Genomic DNA, 20,734 nt, shown 5'->3' with positions numbered 1-20,734 from the left:
CTTCTTAAAAAATATGATTGATCACTTTGTTATTGTCCATTTCATTCCTTGTACCCATGTACAGCATCTTTAGGTTTTTTAAATCTTTTTATCTTTTAAGAGAATAATTTGGGTATTTATGTTATCTTAAGAAAATTTTTATCCCACTGAACATTATATCAAATGTTTTAGCAGGTTGACTGAGGCTGGGAAAGCAGAGTTTTGCATATAGGTGCAGGTCTATGCACCTATGTGGGATACAGGGATGTAGTTTATGGGATTAATTTTTTAAGTAGAACATAATTAGAGCCAATCCAAAATGACTGACCTTGGTTAAGACAAAACAGAGACACCAACCTGTCTGTTATATAATGCTTTTTCGTATTAATCCTGTTGCATATTACGCTAATCTAAAGGAATTTAAAAGTGGACAGAAAAGATGAAAATCTCTTATCCCTGTAAGAAGTTACATTTACAAAGGAATAAATATTATCAGGGCAAAAAGTAAATTAAGAGTGGGGAGTGTCAAGTCTTGCTTTTAATTTTGGTACTATTGGTAGTAATTTCTGTACTGTTGGTAGCAATAAAAACACTGGTATTTTATATTTATAGAGCATGTGTGCTAATGAATTTCAAAAGATCGTAGGAGTATAGGAAATACTGCATCTATTTTACATGAGGAGACCAATATATCACAAAATTTCTTGTGAACTCCAGAGCAAGTAATTTGCCAAGGGTGACATAGCAGCTTATGGGAAGCTAGGGAAGAAATTTAGGTCTCTACTTCCATGCTCCAACTTTCCGAACATGAACATTTCCTATTGGAAAAATCAGAATCATAGAAAATCTCAAATTGGAAGGGACCCATAAGGATCATCAAGTCCAACTCCCTGTTCCTTGCAGGACTACCTAAAACTAAACCATATGACCAAGAGCATCGTTCAGATGCTCCTTGAACTCTGACAGCCTTGGTGCCGTGACCACTTCCTTGGGGAGCCTGTTCCAGTGGCCGATCACTCAGTGAAGAATCTTTTCCTAATGTCCAATCTGAACTTCCAGCAGAAGTTCATTCCATTTCCTCATGTCCCATCACTGGTCACCAGAGAGAGGAGATCAGCAGCCTCCTCCGCTGCCCACCTTGAGGAAGTTGTAGACTGTGATGAAGTCATCCCTCAGCCTTCTCTTCTCCAAGCTGAACAAGCCGAGTGACCTCAGCTGCTTCTCTTAACTCTTGCCCTCGAGGCCTTTCACCATCTTGGTCACCCTCCTCTGGGCACACTCTAATAATTTGATGACCTTCTTATATTGAGGCACCCAAAACTCCACACAGTACTCGAGGCGGGGCTGCACCAGTGCAGTGCAGAGCGGGACAATCATCTCCCTCAACTGGCTAGCTATGCTGTGCTTGATGCACCCCAGGACACGGTTGGCCCTTTTGGCTGCCAGGGCACACTGTTGACTCATATGCAACTTGCCATCAACCCAAACCCCCAGATCTCTTTCCGCGGGGCTGCTCTCCAGCCTCTTGTCCCCCAGTTTGTACATATAACCAGGATTACCCCGTCCCAGGTGCAGAATCCGGCACTTGCTCTTGTTAAATTTCATACAGTTGGTAATTGCCCAGCTCTCTAGTCTGTCCGGATCTCTCTGTAAGGCCTCTCTACCCTCCAGGGAGTCCACAGCTCCTCCTAGTTTAGTATCATTGGCAATACTAGATGTTTCGGATATGTATCGGCGATATGTATGAGGGATATGAATGTATCAGATTCCAAAGAGATCTTCAGCTTGAATAGTATACTGAGTAGACATGAACTGTGCCTTTGAAATTGACATGCTGCTTGCTGTGTTCACAGTACTTCCCTTCTCCCTCTTCCTCTCCAGTATTCTTTATCAGAAATAAAGTAAAAGTGGAACTCAGATTCTTTAGTCTCTGTAGGATATGTGAATCAGTTTCATTGAATCATAGACTCATGTAAGTTGGAAGGGACCTCTGGAGGTCATCTAATCCAACTTCCTGCTCAAAGAAAGGGCAACTATATAAGGTTGCTCAGGGCCACATCCAGTTGAGTTTTGAATATCTCCAAGGGTGTAGATTTCACACCTTCCCTGGGAACCCATTCCTGTGTTTGACCACTGTCATGGTGAAAAATTTTTACCATGTATCAAGCTGGAATTTTCCATATTCTAACTTGTGTTTGTTGCCTCTTGTCCTTCCACTGTGCACCTCCAAGAAAAGTCTTGTTCCATCTTCTTTATCCTGTCCTATTAGTTAGCTGTAGACAGAAATAAGATCTCCTCTGAGCATCCTCTTGTTTAGGTTGAACAGCTCTCAGCTTTTCAGCTTCGTCATGTGCTCCAGCCCCCTAAACATGATCTTGGTAGACCTCCATTGAATTTGTTCTAGTATGTCCTTGTCTTTCTTGCACTGGAGTGCCCAGAACTGGACACAGCACTCCAGATGTTGTTACTCCAAGCACCAAATAGAGGGATAGGGTCACTTCTCTTGATCTTCTGCTTGTACTCTTAGTAATACAAGCCACGACGTTGTTGGCCTTCTTTGCCTTAAGGAAACACTGCTGACTTCCATTCAACTTATCCACCAGGGACCCCAGTGTTTTCTCCAAAACTGCTTTCTAGCCAGTCAATTCTAAGCCTGTTCTGTTGTATGGGATTATTCCATCCCATACGCAGGACTTGGGTTTGCCTTCATTGAACCTCATAATGTTCCCCTCAGGCCATTTTTTCCAACCTGTTAAGGCCCCTCTGAATAGCAGCCCATCTCTGCTATGTATTGACCACTCCCTCAATTTGGTATCATCCACAAATTTGCAGAAAGTGCCATCCATCCCATAGTCCAGGTTGTTAGTAGAGACATTAGGCAGTATTGGCCCTAATATCACTGGCTGAGGCTGAGGGATAGCTCTAGTGACAGACTGCCCTTTGGACTTTGTACCACTGATTCAATCCTTTGAGTCCAGCTGTGCAGCCAATTTTCCACTCCCTGTATTATCCACTTATCCAATCTATCACCACTGTGGCCATAAAGATACTATGGAAGACCACGTCAAAGCACTTGCCAAACTTAAGGTGAAAAACATCCACAGCTCTCCCCTTATCCACAGTGTAAGTCATGTCATTGTAGAAGGCAATCACTGGGTTAATCAGGCATAATTTGCCCTCCGTAAGTCAATGATGGCTGTTCCCAATTATCTTCTTATCTTTTGTGTGCTTGAAAATGGCTTCCAGGATGATTTGCTCCATAAACTTACAGGGGTCTGATGTGAGGCTGGCTGGCCAGTAGTTTCCCAGATCCCCCCTCTTGCCTTTCTTGATGTTTACCTTGTCCAGTCATCATGAACTCTACCCTGTCCTCATGACTTATCAAAGATTATAGAGTGACCTCACTAAGACATATATTACTGTATGATCTTCATATGTATCCTTTCTAGTCCCATAGACCTATATAAGTTTGTTCTGCTTTGCACCATATCTCAGTTCCTAAAACATTGGTTTTGATCTTAGTTCAAATTGACCCAGGCTGCCAAAGCGAATAATAAAGATTCCAAGATTCACCTGGTTTTGAGCAATACCCTTAAAATCACATCATGTTCTTTTGATCATAGAGATAAAATGAAGTCACAAAAATTGGAGGCAGGTTTTGGAGACACCTGTCTTCAAGGCAGTTTTTCAATAGCTTTATGAAATAATTGGCCACTTCCAAAACCCAGATTTGAATAGAAGCTTACATTTTGAATGGTTATGTTTACCTGGTTCATAAAAGAATCTGCAATTTAGGTTTTCAGAAATGTTCCCAAACCATGACACGTGTTCAGAGTCTCAGGCATTTAATAGTATTCAAAGCCAAATAAATCCTGTCTGGTGTCAGTCTTCTTTTTAAGAAAGTGACCAGGCTCTATTGCCACTACCTCAAAAACTTCAGAACTAGAACCTGGAGAACTGATCTTTCACTGCCAAACCCTTCCAGACACTGAAGTGACATATTAAAGTACTGAATACCCATGTAACTTCACCTGGTAACTTAGTCAACTTTCCTGATGCAGTGCTGAAAGACCGACAGCTCAAGCTTGTGCTTTTTAGTAGGATATTTTAATATCCAGAAGCAGTGCATATCCCATAGTGCAATGGACTATTGTTAAAATAATAAATATCCTAATTGAGTAAACTATAGGTATAGCATGTTGGTAATGATTTTGGTTACTTCTTGTCTATAGATCCAGGGAGCAGATACATAAGAGATTATTCCAGAATTAGGAGCTTACAGTGGAAAAACACAATGTAAGCTGTCCCAGACTGCCTTATGTAAATAGATGTCCTTTTCTTTAGATCCCTGTTTCTGTCTGAGTTTTCTGGTGGGAATTCAATAAGGATGTAAGTAGGGCTGCAAACATCACTTTATGTTCACAGTAAAGTCTAATAGTCTCAAATGATGAGTTTTATCATAATTCAGAAGGAATCTAAATGTCAGTTACGTGACACTGCTTTATTTGTGTTTTCCAGTTCTTTTTCCTCTCCCTCATCAGAACAAAAACCATCAGAAACGTGCCAAAAAGTCTGAAACAAACAAAAAAGAAGAGTAATAAATACGCTGAGGTTGCTTTTCACAGAGAAAAAAACAGTGGAAAATGGTCTGTAGGATCAGTATCACCATGAAGATCTGATCCAAATTTTGAACATCGTTCTTTCCCTTCCGTATAAGTATAGCTTCTCCAATGTGATAGCTTGGAAATAAGTAATTTGCTTCTGCTCTTTATTTGAGACCTAAAACTTGGATTTGCATTTCAAATATATACTAAAGTTAGATAGTGGTGAGGTGAAGAATGAGTTGAAGTAATTTCCAACAGAAACACAGGTGGTGACACGCTTTGGTCTATGTTGTATATAGACCTCAGCTATTCTATTTGAGGTAGCTCGTAATACCTCTTTCCCACGTTCTGCTATTCACATTCACTTTCTTTTACCAATGTTTTCTCATGACCCTGAGTTTAAGGAATTTCATCAATACATCTCTCCGATTATCCAAAATGTTAGAGGTACTGTCAAATGTCCTCTTTCTCACTTGGATCTTCATTCTGTTAGAGTTCGTCATGTATTAAAGTCAGAGTCACCAGGAAAGCTGAAGGGTATTTTTCCTTTTTGGTTTGTTTTACTAAATCTCTGTGAAAATAAGAAAAGCTGGCTTGATTCCCTCTATTTATACATAGAAATAACTCTTGTTCACTGAATGACCCTTACCCTATAGATCCAGTCATCCATGCCATGGGGAAAAAAATTGTTGTGTCTATTCATTTTCACTGGATGTCATCCAGAAAGCAGAAATATTACTGCTTATGTTCATCTCGTGTTGATGAACTGCAATAAAGGACTCTTCATATGCCAAAGTTAATCTGCTAACGTAAGATTTACTGCTCTTTGCGGTGCCATGCCAAACGTACATCTTCAGCACTTTTTCCTGTTTTTTAACCTTAACTCTTTACTCCTGGCAAATCATCCTACCATTAAACTGTACCCAAGTAAAAAAGTTTTAAATGACCTGAAACTTGGTTTCCCTTCTCTGAAACATAAAATCATTTGATATGTTGGCCTATGAGGACACACATTCACATAAAAATGGAAATGCCAGCATTGTCATTTACAGAAGAGTTCTTCAAGCAGCAGGGTCAGCCTGTAAGTCTATAAAATAGTCCTTCCCAGGGGAGTAAATTAAAATCAGAACTATATTACTTAAACAGCTACGTTCAGGTCCAGCAAGTCGTACCTAAGGAGAGCAAGAACTCCGCCTGAAAACAAGGAGTTGCACACTCCACTCCATTTTCAGAAACCTGTTCCAGAAAACATGTCAATCCATTTGTTAGCTGTGCTTGCTAGCAGTTATATGCAAATCCATTTGTATACTGATTGCTTTTTCTACATGATGTTATTACATAGCACACATGGCATAAAAGATTTAAAATCTATCTAGTAGAGCATGTGTGAATATACATGGTCGGCAGAGTTCTGTCCCATGCTATTAATGCATGTGTGCCCCAACCTCTTGCTTTCAGTTTGTTCATAAGTGCCAGCGGCTTATTCCACAACTGATGTAGAGGTCTGTCCAGTGCAAAAGAAGAAAAAACAGTTACACTTTTTTCCTCTTATTTTGAAGCAGTGAAGTCCCTCCAAAGGGCCAGTCTAAGTTCACCTTCAGGGCATTAGCAGAGGCTACTTTAAAATAAAAATCTTTGAGTACTAGTCAACTGAAAGATAAAGCCTTTTCTGTTCTGTGTAAATAATTTTTGATCAATGTACTGTTCTAAGGCAATTACCGATTAGTATATCCTATAGCTTATTGTCAGACTCTGTCCACAGGGTACAATTGTGACACAGACTGTGAATATTTAGCAATAGGAGTCTGTAAATCTGAGTAGGTAATGACAAAGCCTCTTTAGGGAAAGCCAGAATGAGGTGAGCTGAGTAGAATAATGGCAGTCTTGGGGAGCAGGGGGGTATTTTAATTTAATCAAAGCCAGAGCAACTGAAAAAGATACTACTAAAAGGACTTGCTCTCTGAAGTAAATACTTTTCGGATAAATGCACAGTTCAAACTGACATGCTAAATTGGCATCCTTACATTCATTCTATTCTCTGGATCAAAGCAAAGTTAATCATTTCACTTGCATTTTATCTATTTTATGGATGTGTGTGTGGGTATGTGCGTATGTATGTGTACGGTGTGCGCATGTGCACACACGAGTAACAGAAAATAATGGCAATGAGGGCGGGGTTTTTGCTTTTTCTGTAATGAAGTTGAAGATTATTTTTTTCATGTAGTGGTACCTAATAGTCATTGCCCACTGTTGTAAAAGCTCAGAAGTATTGCAGCTTTCTCTTGCCTGTGTTTGCCCAGCCACCCTTCTACATACTACAAGCACTGGGAAATTTCAATGACACAGCTTGGAATGGGTTCAGTGACCTCAATTATGCCCTCCCACCCACTCCAAACTCCTTTCAATTTGCAAAAAGCTTTAAGTGGACAAAACCCAGATGCCTTTTGCTTGTAGTTCAGTAAGAACAGATTGGGCATGTAGATTCTTGTCAAAGTGATATATGTAGTTCATTTTCCATTAACTCTTTCTTAACTAAGGATTTTAAATTCTCAGTTCCAAGTCTAGCACTCTGCTTTGCTTTCTACTGCTTTTTAAAGTTCATTATGCCTACAACATCATTTAAAAAAATGAACCTTAAAAAGCCTCAGCTAGACATTGACTGATACAAAACAGACTGAATGTTTGGTTCTGCTTTTAAAGGCAATCACTTTTTTTTTCTTTTTAAACTTGTTTCATATGTAATAACCCATCCTATTGTCTAAGACAGTTCAAAAGCACTAACTAAATATAATAAATAAAAACACCAGTTTGGGGGGAGAAAGAAATCGTGACTTGTGGAAATGATTTACCAGTCAAAACCAGTACGTGGGCCCTAATGACCTTGAGAGCTTGCTTCAGTTGGCTTGCTTAAACTTAGATTGCTTTCATAATGTTGTAATATTGCCCCAAAGAGTCAGTGCCTCTCCCCTCCCCCAGAACATTTCATTACACTCCCTTTCTCCCTCTCCCTCTCTCTCTTTTTCTTTCATTCTGCAGAAACATGTGCTGTCAATAATGGAGGCTGTGATCGGACTTGCAAGGATACCGCGACAGGAGTACGATGCAGTTGCCCAGTTGGATTTACCCTGCAGCCTGATGGGAAAACGTGCAAAGGTCAGCTTGTGTTTGCTTTGCAATGCATCATTTGCCTTCAGCGGTTCCAGTACAAGATGTAAATATTCAGTTATTTAATCAATACTTTTAAGTTAAGGCAATAGTGGCATAGTGATTGCAATTGAGTTCATTAGCTTTCTCCTTCCCTAATTTTTCTATATTTACTTATTTCAATCATTTTTCTCTCTATTTATTAGAGGATTTTATTACTGCAAAGAAATGAGATACAGAGGTCAAACTTTTTCAAACTGACCAGGGATTTAGAGGACCAACTCTGGGCTGCAAAAAGCCTTCAGTTTCAAAGGATAGTCATACCCTTGTAAAACCTCAGTCATCTAATGGTGTCTGAATTTGTCTATTCAAAAAGCAAGTTAAAATTCTCAACCAGTACTTTGTTACCTGCAGGTAATCAACTGGTTATTACTAAGTGAAGCCAAGCAACAGATGCAGAGGTATTGCTCAAAAAAACCCAGACAATTGTCCATTTCTGCCTCTTCCAAACATAAGTAGCCAGCTACAAAGGAAAACCAAAACAACATTTACTAGTGCACAGGTCTAAACCGTACAGCTGATGCTCAGATTTTACTGTTCCAAAGGCAGCAGAAGAACCTTGGCATTTTGTCTTCATGAGTGGGTTAAAACTGAGGTCAGGGGAAGAGAGAACAGAAAAGAGCATCTGATACCGCTGTCAACATCTGTTCTCAGTTAAGAAGACAGGGACAGTTCTCAAATATCCCTGCACAATCACACTTAATGGCACTATGCACTTGAGTAGATTTGGATACATGTTAGTAGGACCAGGGCTCCATCAACAATTTTCCCATCTTCCTATGTATTTCTTTTGAGCTCCATTGCAAGAGACTTGGTGATGGACATCCAGGAGGACATTGCATGTATTGTTGTCACAGAGAATACTTTTTTATCACTCAGTGACTTAGCATAAGTTGACCTAACTTGCCAAGAAACTATTGGGACTTTTTTCCTTCAAAGTAACCAGAAATGTCAGAATATCTTCACTCCAGGGCTTGATGTTACTTAAAATAGTAAACCCCACAAAAATAAACAGAAAATGTGTGGTTTCCTCTTGCTCCAGGCTGAAAAATCCCAGTGCTTGGGCATGATCCTGTTAGTATTTATAGAAATAACAGTCCATTTGCCTGTTTATTTGAAAATAAAACATTTAAACTGCCATTGCACACAATGTTAATAGTTAAGGGTGAGCACACATCAAAAATTAGTCGTTTTAGTTCAAGCCACATAAAAATAAATCTTCATTTTTACAGGCAGACTAACTAAGCCATAGCAGAGCAGTAACAGTGATTCCAGCGAGTGCTTAAAAAGGAGGCATTTTAATACTGTAACATACACCTAGACTTGATCATTATGTTTATTATTGAAACTGCATCATGAAAAAAAAGATTAATTCTAAATTTAGAAGTTTGGCCTTAGAACTAATACGAAACAATATTTATATAATAATCAAGTCTATAATTAGTGCTACAGACAAAATGAAATATTCAGCTGATCCTCAAACCAAATACCCTAGCTCTAAACTCTTTCACATTTTTTTCTTTCCCTTTTTTTATGAGAAGAAAATATAAGAAACAGAATCTGTATTTTTATGATGCTGCAGATTCTTTCTTACTTTCTTAAAATAAGCAGCAACTGGAAATTAACTCACATGGTTTAACAAACCAACCAGGCCATTTCTTTTTAACCTTTATTGACATTTTAGGAAATACTCTGCATCATAAAATGGTAAAATATATGTTTTGCATTTAATTTAACTGTAATTAATAATATTTATCTAATGTGAGATTTCTGAGCTAGATTCTGCTTCCCTGAAGCTAAAGTAACTTCCCATTTAAATCTGTGCACAAAAAGAATCCTGCCCTTAAACTGACCAGTGAAGCTTCTTCTCTAGCTTTCGCAGGCAGCCCTTAGTCAAGACTGCTCTCTAAGATTTACATCTTCTGAGTGAGAAAGCGAGCGTTTTGGTGGAGTGACATTGATGCCTTCTTGGCTCCTCTTGCTTATAGGTAAAGCCTGGAAAAGGCTGGGGTAGGGAAATTCAGTGTCTGCATATTCCTTCCTCTGAGTTCTATAGGAAACAAAAAAGTGATCAGCTCAAGTTTTCTCCTTTGATTTTTTTCCTCTTTACTCTTTGATTTGACTGGCCCACAATTTCTCGTATACACAGTTCATTGTTCCCTCTAGCTGTAACATTACATCTGTGTGGTAAGAGCAATGGATTATCTGTTGGATGCCCTTTAAAGCATCTTCGGGAATCATGCAGCTGTCACATCCTGTCTTTCTTGGGCAGAGTTTTCAAGTCCATCAAGTGTCACAGCATCTCCAAGTGAGGTTTTTCATAGAAGCATCATTTTAAGAGAGGTTATATTTCTAATATGGGGAAAGATATGCCATTATCTATTAAAGGAAAGTAGAGAGATAGGGCGGGCATGTAAGAAAAGCTGAGAGAAGTTGGAGGGATAATTAATATATTAACTGAAAAACTCAATTGTGGGTTGAGCAAAATTATTAATATGTTTAGGTTGGATTTAGCAAATAATGTTGACCAAAAAGAATGTTTTTATTTGATAGCTTACAGTTTTTCAGTCCATTTTTGAGGTGGACATTTTGTAATTTATTAATCTGTAATTCTAGCTCACTTGTAGGTGATTTCCTCAATATTGCGCTTGCACTATACTGGTATTTTATGGAAATCTATTGTCACTTTTCTTCCTTGTTTTTTACAAGGGTATCAGGTAAATGAAAGAACTTTTTTTTTTAAATTAATGAGATAAATAAAAATATTATTTTTCTAAATAACAAAAATTCCTAGATGGTTCTGTTCAAAAATCAGGACTAGGCTGTTTTAGGCATTGTATAGAAATATAATGGGAAAAACAGTTTACTGTCCAAGATGTTCACAGGTTTTTGTTTAGTAGTTTGGAATGTCATTAACTGCTTAGTATAGAAAAAAGGCAAGTATACATACAAAAGGAAGGGCAATTTTTTAAGAAAGAATATATGCAAACATGCTTTATTTGCCAAAAGATGGCAAATAAAGCCTATTAAATGTAACTAATTGTTCTACACTTTGTTTGCAATATCATATTTCATATTCTATAGTTTTATCATAAAAGCTGGGATGGATTCAAGTCACAGAGTACAGAACTGAGTCAGGACTGAAACTCTGGTATTTCTCCTGGCCCTCTCCCAATGTATCAGAGAATGGAAGGTGCAGGAAAGCAATTTCCAAGTAATGCAAGGGACCTACCTTCAGGAGTTTTGCATGTCGACCTCTTTCACAGGCTCAGTGGGAAACGAGAGTTCATTGTACCTCAAAGAATCAAGCTCCTTTTGTTAATGCAGAGTGCAGTCTGGTTTATATCAAATGTCAATAAAATAGGAAAAAAAATTGTTGTGGAGAAAGTTTTAACACTGAATATGTACAGGTAGCTGCATAGCCCATAGGAAGACTACTGTAACAGAAGATTGTTTTGGTTTCTGGAAGCTGAAAAAATCTTTTTTATCTCTGATTCTTTCTCCCTAACATATATTACTTACCTGATCTTGTAGTGAAATAAGAGCAAAAGTGCTGTCTGTGGTCTAGCTAGAGGGACCTTCAGACGTATTAATGGTGGCTGGGATAAAAATTCATTAACCTTTTGCTGTTCTTTAAAAGTCAGTCTCAAACTCAAATCTTCCCTCAGCTGGGTTGGCAGAATGGAGATGGAGAATGCTCCTTTTTTTCCCCTTCAGCTTTCCTATCAGCTTGGCTCTTAATTAGCCAACCCATGGAGGCTTTTGTCAGCTAAGAGAAGAGACACATCCCAGGCAGAGAGAGTTCCATATTCTCCCTCTAATTAATGCTATTTAATTTCTCCTACCATTGTAACTGGGTGATCCCAGCTTGGTGCTGGGTTCATTTGATGCTGTCGATTATTGTGCTACACATGACAAAACAGTGTACTTAATTTCCTTAAATGCCTACCAAGTCATCCCACAGAAGTCAGCTAATGCAGACAGAAAGGGAGCCAGAGGATTAAAAGGCATAGTGGCCCAGGATGCTTATTGCTCATTGCCTCCTACCCACTTTTTAATATCCCCTATATTGTGCGTATCAGGGGTTCTGCAGTCCCTAGCTCCCTTGCTTGTTGGTTTCTGTGCATCCTTCCTGCTGAGTGCCCTTTTCATGCATCCAGCTGTAATCTGCCCTCAGTGAGAAGATTCATCAGTTTAGCATTTTAATTATATTAAATACAACTTATGTAGCTGATAAAGCAGGAGACTCATTTGCAAAAAGCTTGTGGGGTTCAAGAGGCGTGAAGTCAGACTAGATTAGACTTAGCACAGATTTCTGAAGATTGTTTAAATCCAGCTGCCAAACTGGATCAAACAATAAAGGGCTCATTTGCCCGAGGGCAGCTACAGAAGGATGGGAGACAAGCTGAGCAAGGGAGAATTCTTCCAGGACTTAGAGCAGAGAAGGACTGGGAATGACTGCAAAAGACATCTGAGAGAGACAGGGGCTTTCTTTGTGGGTTCTCTAAGAAGTGAATTAGAGCAAGAGGAAGGGCCACAGGCTTCTGGCATGGTGTAAAATGTAGGACCGTGTGCCTGATGTGCTTCATCGCTGCCTCAGGGATTTAACAAAGAAACTGTGCCCCCGAGGTAGTCTTGTGCCCCAGAGTAATGCAGCTTCTCAGCATTGTACACATAGACATAGAGGAACTGTGCAGGGTGCAGCACTTGCTGAACTCCTAGAATCAAATGGCAGAGCAAATACAATTTTTAAGCGGAGAAGAGAAGCATAACTGGATTTCTAAGGCTTGTGGAGCAAAAGTCACATCTCAAAGATGTCTTTTCTGTAAACATCTATAAAGTGCCACCTAACTTTGCAAGGCCCCATAGATGTTTTGTAATAGCAAGGTGTGTATTATTTTGTTTAGCTAACTTTCTATTTTGCATCATTTTCATAGGTAAGTTTGACAGTGGGATTTTGAGGAGGTAGATACTCAGCTGGGCTAGAATGTCAGTGGTTTTAGTAGCAATATGATGTTACATTGATAATCTGCCACCAGCTGTGGCTAAATACAGCAATATTAATTCATGTGCACGAATAGATCTTTGCCAAGCCCAGGTGATCTCATGGACATGTGTTTACGAGACAGGAAGGTCCCTACACATCTCCACCTAGAGATGGGGCATTTTATTTACTGTGCAACACTAAGTAAGCCCTTCTTAGCCCTCTGGCATATTGTTTAACTAGAGCAGTGTTACGCTGGGGTTATGTGACTGGATGCTGTTTAGGCAAACATTTCTTCTTCCTGCTGTCTCATTGTCATGGTTACCCAGCAATGTGGTGTGCTCTCTACTTCCTTGAAACAGGCCCCCATCCTTTTGCATTCAGATGCAGCGAAGAAATGTGGCACTTACGTGCTTAAATACTTGACTGTGCTGCAGTGGGAGCATCAGAAATACCTTAGCGTTGAATGGTTTATCCACTAACTCAACTCTGTGACCTTCCTTATCATTAGACAATCTAGAAAAGAAGAGCAGGAGCATAGAAACTAATGAACAATTTCAGTCAAAGGACCGAATCAAAGTTTGTTGAAATAAAAGGGAATTTTTGCATTGGCTTTATTAGGTTGACATAGTAATTGCTCTTTTTTATCTTTCTTAATTGCAGCCTGTTGCAGCAGGAAAATGCATTTTAAATTGGTTTTGGATACAAAAAAGTGAAACCCTGAAAGTGAATTAAATTTTGAAAATGGAATTGTTTCTGTGAGGAAAGAGTTTGTTACAGAGTGAGTTTCAATGAAGCAAAATATGTCATGTTTTCTTAAATATGAACTGAAAGGTTTCATTAAATTAAATGTTTAAAGTTAATGCTCGACATCGGTTTGGTACGAGAATATGACTCAGATATTGAAGGCTTTCCTCTCTTTTCATTCAGAACACACTAACACTAAGTGAAAAGCTCACAATGAACAGTTTAGCTGGCCAATTTGGCTTCATTTCCTGGCTACAGAGTATCTGTGAACAGTTATGATTTCCTCCATCATTCCATTAGTCGAAATTACTTAAAATTTGTTTTAGGTTTTTTCTCTAAATTGGATTAAATTGACTAAAGCTTTTAGAATTGCATCGTGTCAGTCCTGATCAATTCATATGAAACTGAAAATGTTTCCTCTTTTTTTAGAAAGGAACACCAGAAGGAGTTGCAGGTTATTTTTATTGTTTATTATTAGTAAGATGCAGTTGTTAATCTGGTACATCAACTATTAGCTTGCTTGAGTTATGATACTACCTTTGTTTGACTGGGATTGATTGGATAAGTTTCAAAGTACTATTTTTTTTTCACTGATTGCCTGAAAGGAGAAGTTTTTGCAGTAGGAGTAATTACCTACGATGAACTCAGGTTTTGTTTTGTTAATAACCCTGACTCAACTTGACTTTTTTTTTACATACCAGTAAAAGTTTGAAGTAAATTATATCCCTTTGCAAGATAACCTCTGTAAAATATATGCATCAGTCAAGTTTGCACCAAGGCAGATAGAATTTAAATGGCAGATACAGCCACCCTTTTCACATCATATAAGCGTCTCAATGACTTTAGAATCAAGTCTATAGGTTTGGAGCAGGTCTTCTGAACTAAGATTTGTCTCACCTAAGAGGCAAATGCAAGACAGGCACAAATGAATTCATGTGAATGAACTTCTTTAATTTTTTGGTTTGGGCACTGTTCTAGTTTTCTTCCTTAGCTATAAAGAGACCTCCTTGAAAGCAGTCACTGAAATAGAAAAAGTTTTCCTCAGTTAGATTGCCACAGAAAATTCTTAGGTTTCTGTTTAAGTGAGACCATCATTTTACCAAAGATATACATGACTTTTTCATAAATGCATAAGAAGCATTAGAGAAGACATCACATAGTATGCTGAAAGGTAACCTAAGTTTCCTGCTGAAGTATATAACTGCCATTTGAAGGTGCACAGCCACAGAATTTAGATATTTAGCTTTCGCGTAACTTCGGGGAACGTATTGCATTGGAATCACTAAGATACCGTGCTATAAAGCTGGAATTATGTTCCCTGTTGAATTCATTCACATACATCAGCATTTTAAATTAAAAGGAATTTAAATGATCTCCTCAAGAGTTTAAACTTCTAGAGGTTACTTACAGAGGCAAATCTGTTCATAGCTGCCTGACTACTCCTACCTGAGGAGTGAGCAGGTTACTTTCTGTGCATCTCCCATTAGTAGTGTGATATCTATGATACTCCACACAGTGAAAGGAATATTGGTGCCTGCTCTACATTACATGGCATTAGTGTCAATAGGTATTGTACTGGCACCCAGAGCAGGTCCTGGGACATGTAAAAAGAGTTTTTTCCAGCTCACCTTTCTCTAGCAACATGAAGATTTTTTTTTAAGAATTAGAAGAGGTCAGTTTAGCTTCCTGCACATTAGACACATACAGTTTTTGAGGAACATAAGCATTATGAGCCATTAGCCATAATGAGCCATTAGCATTTTCCAGTGCTCTCTTAAAAAAGGGGAAAAAACATACATACAAATGGTGTGAAAGAATAAACTCAAATGAAGTAAATTGCTGGCAGTCACCACCTCCACTGCAGTCGGAGTGCTGCGGTACCAGCAAATGTCAGCATAACTGTCAGTCACAAGATTACAATCAGCAGTGGGTTTTTTGAAGAGGACGTCTGGCAAAGCCAGAAGGGGCAGAGACCTGCTTGTCTTATTCCTTTTTCTTCTGATTACATTTCCCTTGATAACTGCAGCACCTGAAATGGCCATTTACTTCTATGGCATATCTTTAAGATAATTTATGTAGTTAATAGAGCGGTTATACTCTTACTTTTAATACTGGTTCATACCATTGCTGCTTGATGCTAGAGTATTTTGGTGTACAGCACATTAAATTTTGTTAACATTTGCTGATACGGTGCCTTATATTCATAGTTTGGTTTGGAAAGTAGCATATGGAAAATGGTCCCTTAGCCTTACTCTCAGAGAAAGGTGCAGTGACAACTAGTGAGAGCAGCTTTTCATTTAAGCTAATAAGTAGCTTCTCTTTGCTTGCTGCACATAAATAAAGCTGTCTGGGTATGGATGTTGTATAGAGTCTGTCAAAAGCAACTAAGGGAAAGACAGGATTACTCTCAGTGGGCTTTAATTTACTATTTTGGTATCTCCACTGGAAAAAAACACAAAACTTCGCAAATGGAAACAGATTGAGATACACTGAGTGCTTAGACCGCCTATGAATAAGCTGACCCAAACAGATAGAACATTTTAACCATGATTCCTGGGAGTGGCAAGTGATACAAGGTTTTTAGGTGATCAACCAGATATACTTCAGGCTTTTTAGGGGAAAATTTCTCAGACATTTCAGAAAATTGAATCCTTGTGGGATTTCAAGTCAAGAACCTCAGAAAAAAAGGCATTGAAAATTACTATTTCATTTTTAAAATAGAGGTTGTCATCCTCAGGCCTTTGTATAGACTGCACCTTCTGTGACTCTTCCTTTGATCCCCAAGGCCCATCTCGCTGCTGCCATGGATACCGAACTAGAATGTCTGTCCTCTTTTCTATGCATCAGCTCTCAGTGGTCATCAACTTTGATTTTGGACCTTGTGCCTTTTACTTCTCTCAGGAATCCCACAATGTCCCATTTTTTAGAATATGGTCAGAAGAATAGGTGACCCCAAGGAAAAATAAGCACATCCAGCCTTGGTAATTCCTGGTGGGATTAGAGGTTTTACATCATATGGCTAAGCTACCTCCTATTTGCACAAGCTTAAAGGTATGTGCATTGGGAAATAACATGGAACAGCTGGCACCCTCCAAATTCATATCCTATCGCAATAACATGCTCATAAGCACATGCAAATAGTCTAATCCCAGCCTATAGGGTATCTACTTTACTTGCCTTGAAAATCTATCTGAACTGGGTTACCCATTCCACTTCCCTTCAGGGTCTGACCAGTGAGGGATAAAGTGACTTTTCTTGATCTCAACAATAGAAACAAAATATAAGAAAAAAGTGTATTTTAATACAGTGGTGCAGAGAGGCCTGTGTTCTCCACTCCCATGTGAAAGTCAATGCAGCACAAAATTCCAGTTCCTCTCTGGTTTCCTTCTACCTTCTGTGTCATTCCCTCAGAAAAACGTCCTACTCCAGAGGAGTCAGACTTCCTTGAGTTTTGTCAACAACAGTCAGTAACCTGTTTGTCAAAGCCAGTTCACAAGCAGTCTGGAGTCAGGGGGTAGAATTTTAGAAGTTAGTTATTAAAGTATGTGTTGTCTTTTAACAACCCTTAAGTGTTTACTGAAGTGGTTTATTTTGCACCATTCTTTCTCCCTGATTACTTTCTCCCTGCTTCTCATGAACTTAAAACAAGAGTAAACTTCCTAATAGTCAAATCAAGATCTATTTTCATAATTCATTATACAGCAACTCTACTTCCATCAGACCCCTTACATGACTCTGCTTTCAAGCTGTAACAACTTACCAGTGTTTGTAACTAGAAAGAAGTGCATGTTCAAATATAAACATTATTTGAGTTTGCTTCTCTGTACGTGTAAACAAAGAGCTATCAGAAAATAGAAGAGATCAGATATGATCACAAGCCACTACAGCCATGAATCAAAACTAAAAATACCTTTGCCCTCTGCATGCTGAACACAAGGCAAATACAAATCTGGTGGCTCAGGTCCATCTTTTATCCTAAAAACAAGAAAAATATTAAATACAAAAACCTCTCATATGTTTGCATGCATAAATTGTAGGACACAGAATAGAGAATGGACAGAGGAATGTCTTTGCCTTGCATGAGAAATCAGCACCTAAATAAATCCATGAACATGAGACTGATGTGAAGAATGACAGTAATGAAAATGTGCGTCCTCCAATAACTAGACTAGCGCTTTTAGGAGGAACAGAAATAGTCATTTTCTATGTATGTGATGCCCAGATTAAATGTGCAATGAAATGTTCAATTAAAATAGCTGAATTTTCTTTAAAATGCCTTCTGACAAACAAGTTCTGACCATTTCCAGTGCTTCTGCATAGTTAAAGCATCATGAGATCACATGCCATTTTCAGGAAGCAAGCAGATAGCTTCTTGGTAAAGGCAGGTTTGTGTGAATCTCAGACTGCTCAAGTGATTTATGGAAACCAACAGATTTTCTGGGTAGATGTTGCAGGATCTCCCTGTCTCTTCCCCTTCCTAATACTCCTCTTCTTCTGACAAAACCCATATGATTAAAAAAATAGAGGCATTTATGCCAAAGAGGTGACCAAAGGCAGACAGTGGGTGATTTAGGACTATGAAACAATAGATGCAGCTGCCTAACCAAAGAAAAAAGTAATGAAAACAACATTAAATGGGAGGAAAATGAGGACTTTTGCCATGAGAAAACAGTGGTCCTGTTCAGTGCTTGAGTAGTGGCAAGAGTTTCTGAGAACACACACTTTGTAACCTCTTCGGGAAAGCACCGAGAAGATTGTGTTATAGTGCAACCCAGTAAATGCTTCTACAGGGAATTCTTTGGCATATGAATCAACCCTATGCATGGACTACGCTGCAGAGGTAACAGGTAGACTTGTAGTTGGTGAAAGAAGAAGATGCAAAGGAAATTTTCTAAAATTATTTTATAGGAGTGACAAACGGAAGACTAAAGCCAAAAGGGAATATTAAATAACAGAGGCAGTTTTGAGGTTATTTTTGTTTTGGTAGGACTTGAGCAAGATGCAAGACCATCTATGTCCAAAAAAACCCTCATAAAGATCAGGATTGAAAGAGGGAAGACTGAGTACCTGATGGAGGAGCAATGGTCAGGTTCAGTTTATCAAAAGAGCTGCTTGTTTTAGAAGAGATGGATAAGACTAGGAAATCAGACCAGAGCACAAGCTCCCAGGTAGCAACAAAAACATTTTCAAAGTAGCTACCTAAACATGGATTAAAGAAGCAAACATTAAGGCCTGTCTATGATAGCCTTATTGCTGAGGCCACAGTCATTTTATATGATTACATCAATGTTATCCAGTCTCAAGACAAAGAACAAAGAAGATCAACCCAGTATGAGGAAAATGGTAACAGCATCTGGCAGGCAGCTGCAGCAGCTCAGTAGAAAGCTCTGTGTCATGTCCAGTGAGGGGCCACAGTCATCTGGCCCAGCGCTGCTGCCCTGGAAACAACTGTTTCAAGGTTTGATAAGACTGGGAGGTGACTCAGAATTAGGATTCTGATTTTTTCCCCACTTTTTTGAAGAAAAGAGGGAGTTGACTGTTGTCGGTGCAGAGGCAAATCTGGCATGTGGTAAGATGACAGTGTCTGACTGAGGGGCAGAGTGAGGCACAGAGGGAGGAGAAGGGTCAGCAGAGTGGGTGGTAAAACCATAGGTGGTAGAGGAGATGTTGCAGAGACAGAAAGATGCTGGTCACCAGCAGAAAATGTGTGGGATTTGGGGGAGGAAAAGATAGAAAACTCTTGGTGGTAGGTAGCTGCAAGTGGTCAGAAGCCTAGGGAGGGGATCAGAAAAGTGAGCAATTGGACACTGATTGATGGGTATGTATGTTGACTGGGCATCAGAACAGTGAATTTTAGATGTAATTTGATCCAGACTTTCTAAGAGGGAATTGAAGTTCCAGGCCACAGTGAGGAAAAATGAAATGATAAACCCATGGGATTTTAAAAAATGAGAGGAAATGCAAATTTTAGATACCAACACAGGCAAAATTTGTCAGAAAGAAGAAAATGGAATGGAAGACAAAAAAAAAGAAGAGAGGGTGGAAAGCAGAATCCAAGAAATAAAACTGTGGATAACATCTGCCTTCTAACTGTTGCTGCAAATTTATCTACTCCACAATGTGTGTGAAACTTTCACTGCTCCTTCCCTATTTTGGGGGGAATTGCCTTTTTTTTTTTTTTTTTTAGGTTAAAGACATACAATTCATTTTTCTGCATAGACTTGTTCACGACAGACAAATATAATATAACAGATTATCTTCCATTAAAAAATTGCAGACTTGGGTCAGCTGCCATGTAACTCATTCAGTTTTGTTCCCTCCCAAGGGTTCCATCTATCCCCACAAAATAAATTCATGTGTACTAAGTTAGGGTTTTTTCATGACTAGGCAATATCCCTGTTCCCTGGAAACTTGCAGTTGTTGTTTGGCTTTGTGAACCTCCGCTTCGAAAATGCCAAATCCTTTAAATTAATGCTTGGGAGGGTCATATTTTGCATTTCAGTTGTTGAAAAGACCTTACATTTATTCAGCAATATAAAGCTCCCTGAGGATCAGCAACCACAGTTTATTATGTAAAAGTGTGCTGTGCTTTCTGTAATTCGGGGGTTGACTACTCATGTAATCATAGCTACCAACATTCAAAACTCACAGTATTTTTTTTCATTCTTTTATTATTGCTTTTTTCATCATAAAATACAGGTTGTTTTTTATGTGGCTAGATCCTGCTCTCAGTGAAGTATTTGTCTTCCCTGGTACAGAACTGATGCCTGGTTGGTTGAAGTAATGTCTTCAAAAAGTTTTGGAGCGTTAATTTTTGGATTAATTATCAGCTAAGAGGCATTTGAATTATCATGGGCTAATTGCATTCAGCTGTCCTTTTCAGCAGGAGTATCTTTATCATAGGAAAGCTAGCATAGTTTCAATGTGATTTTAGAAAGAGCATCAATATCTTCAGCTGTCCTTAATAGTTTTCTTTTTAAATTTTATTTCATTAAATCAAACACAATTTTTAGAAGGAAACTGAGATTCTTGGAAGTAAGCACACAACTTTCTTGAGCAGATAGCAATTCCAAGGGGGAAAATGAAAGCAACTATGAGTAAAGGTAAATCGAGTTAATATCCTAAGTCTAGGGATTCTTGTTTCTTGGTCCAATAGTGCACAGTTTGCTCACTTGCCCCTGTGCTTTTCATTGAGATTACATGGAAAAATTGAATA

General features: G+C 38.7%; 1 protein-coding gene across 1 annotated transcript in view; it reads left to right on the top strand.

The window, feature by feature from the left end:
* The window catches only part of SCUBE1 (signal peptide, CUB domain and EGF like domain containing 1), a 212,842-nt gene that overhangs the window by 131,459 nt on the left and 60,649 nt on the right, over positions 1-20,734 (top strand). The window contains exon 8 of the mRNA XM_075161699.1: positions 7,620-7,736. Coding sequence (XP_075017800.1) covers positions 7,620-7,736 — 117 coding nt within the window. The remainder of the gene's footprint in view (positions 1-7,619; positions 7,737-20,734) is intronic.

This window comes from Calonectris borealis, chromosome 1 (genome assembly GCF_964195595.1).
Source record: "Calonectris borealis chromosome 1, bCalBor7.hap1.2, whole genome shotgun sequence".
Taxonomy (NCBI): Eukaryota; Metazoa; Chordata; class Aves; order Procellariiformes; family Procellariidae; genus Calonectris; species Calonectris borealis.
Note: the sequence above shows the minus strand (reverse complement) of the source record. Positions and strands in the feature narration are given on the sequence as shown.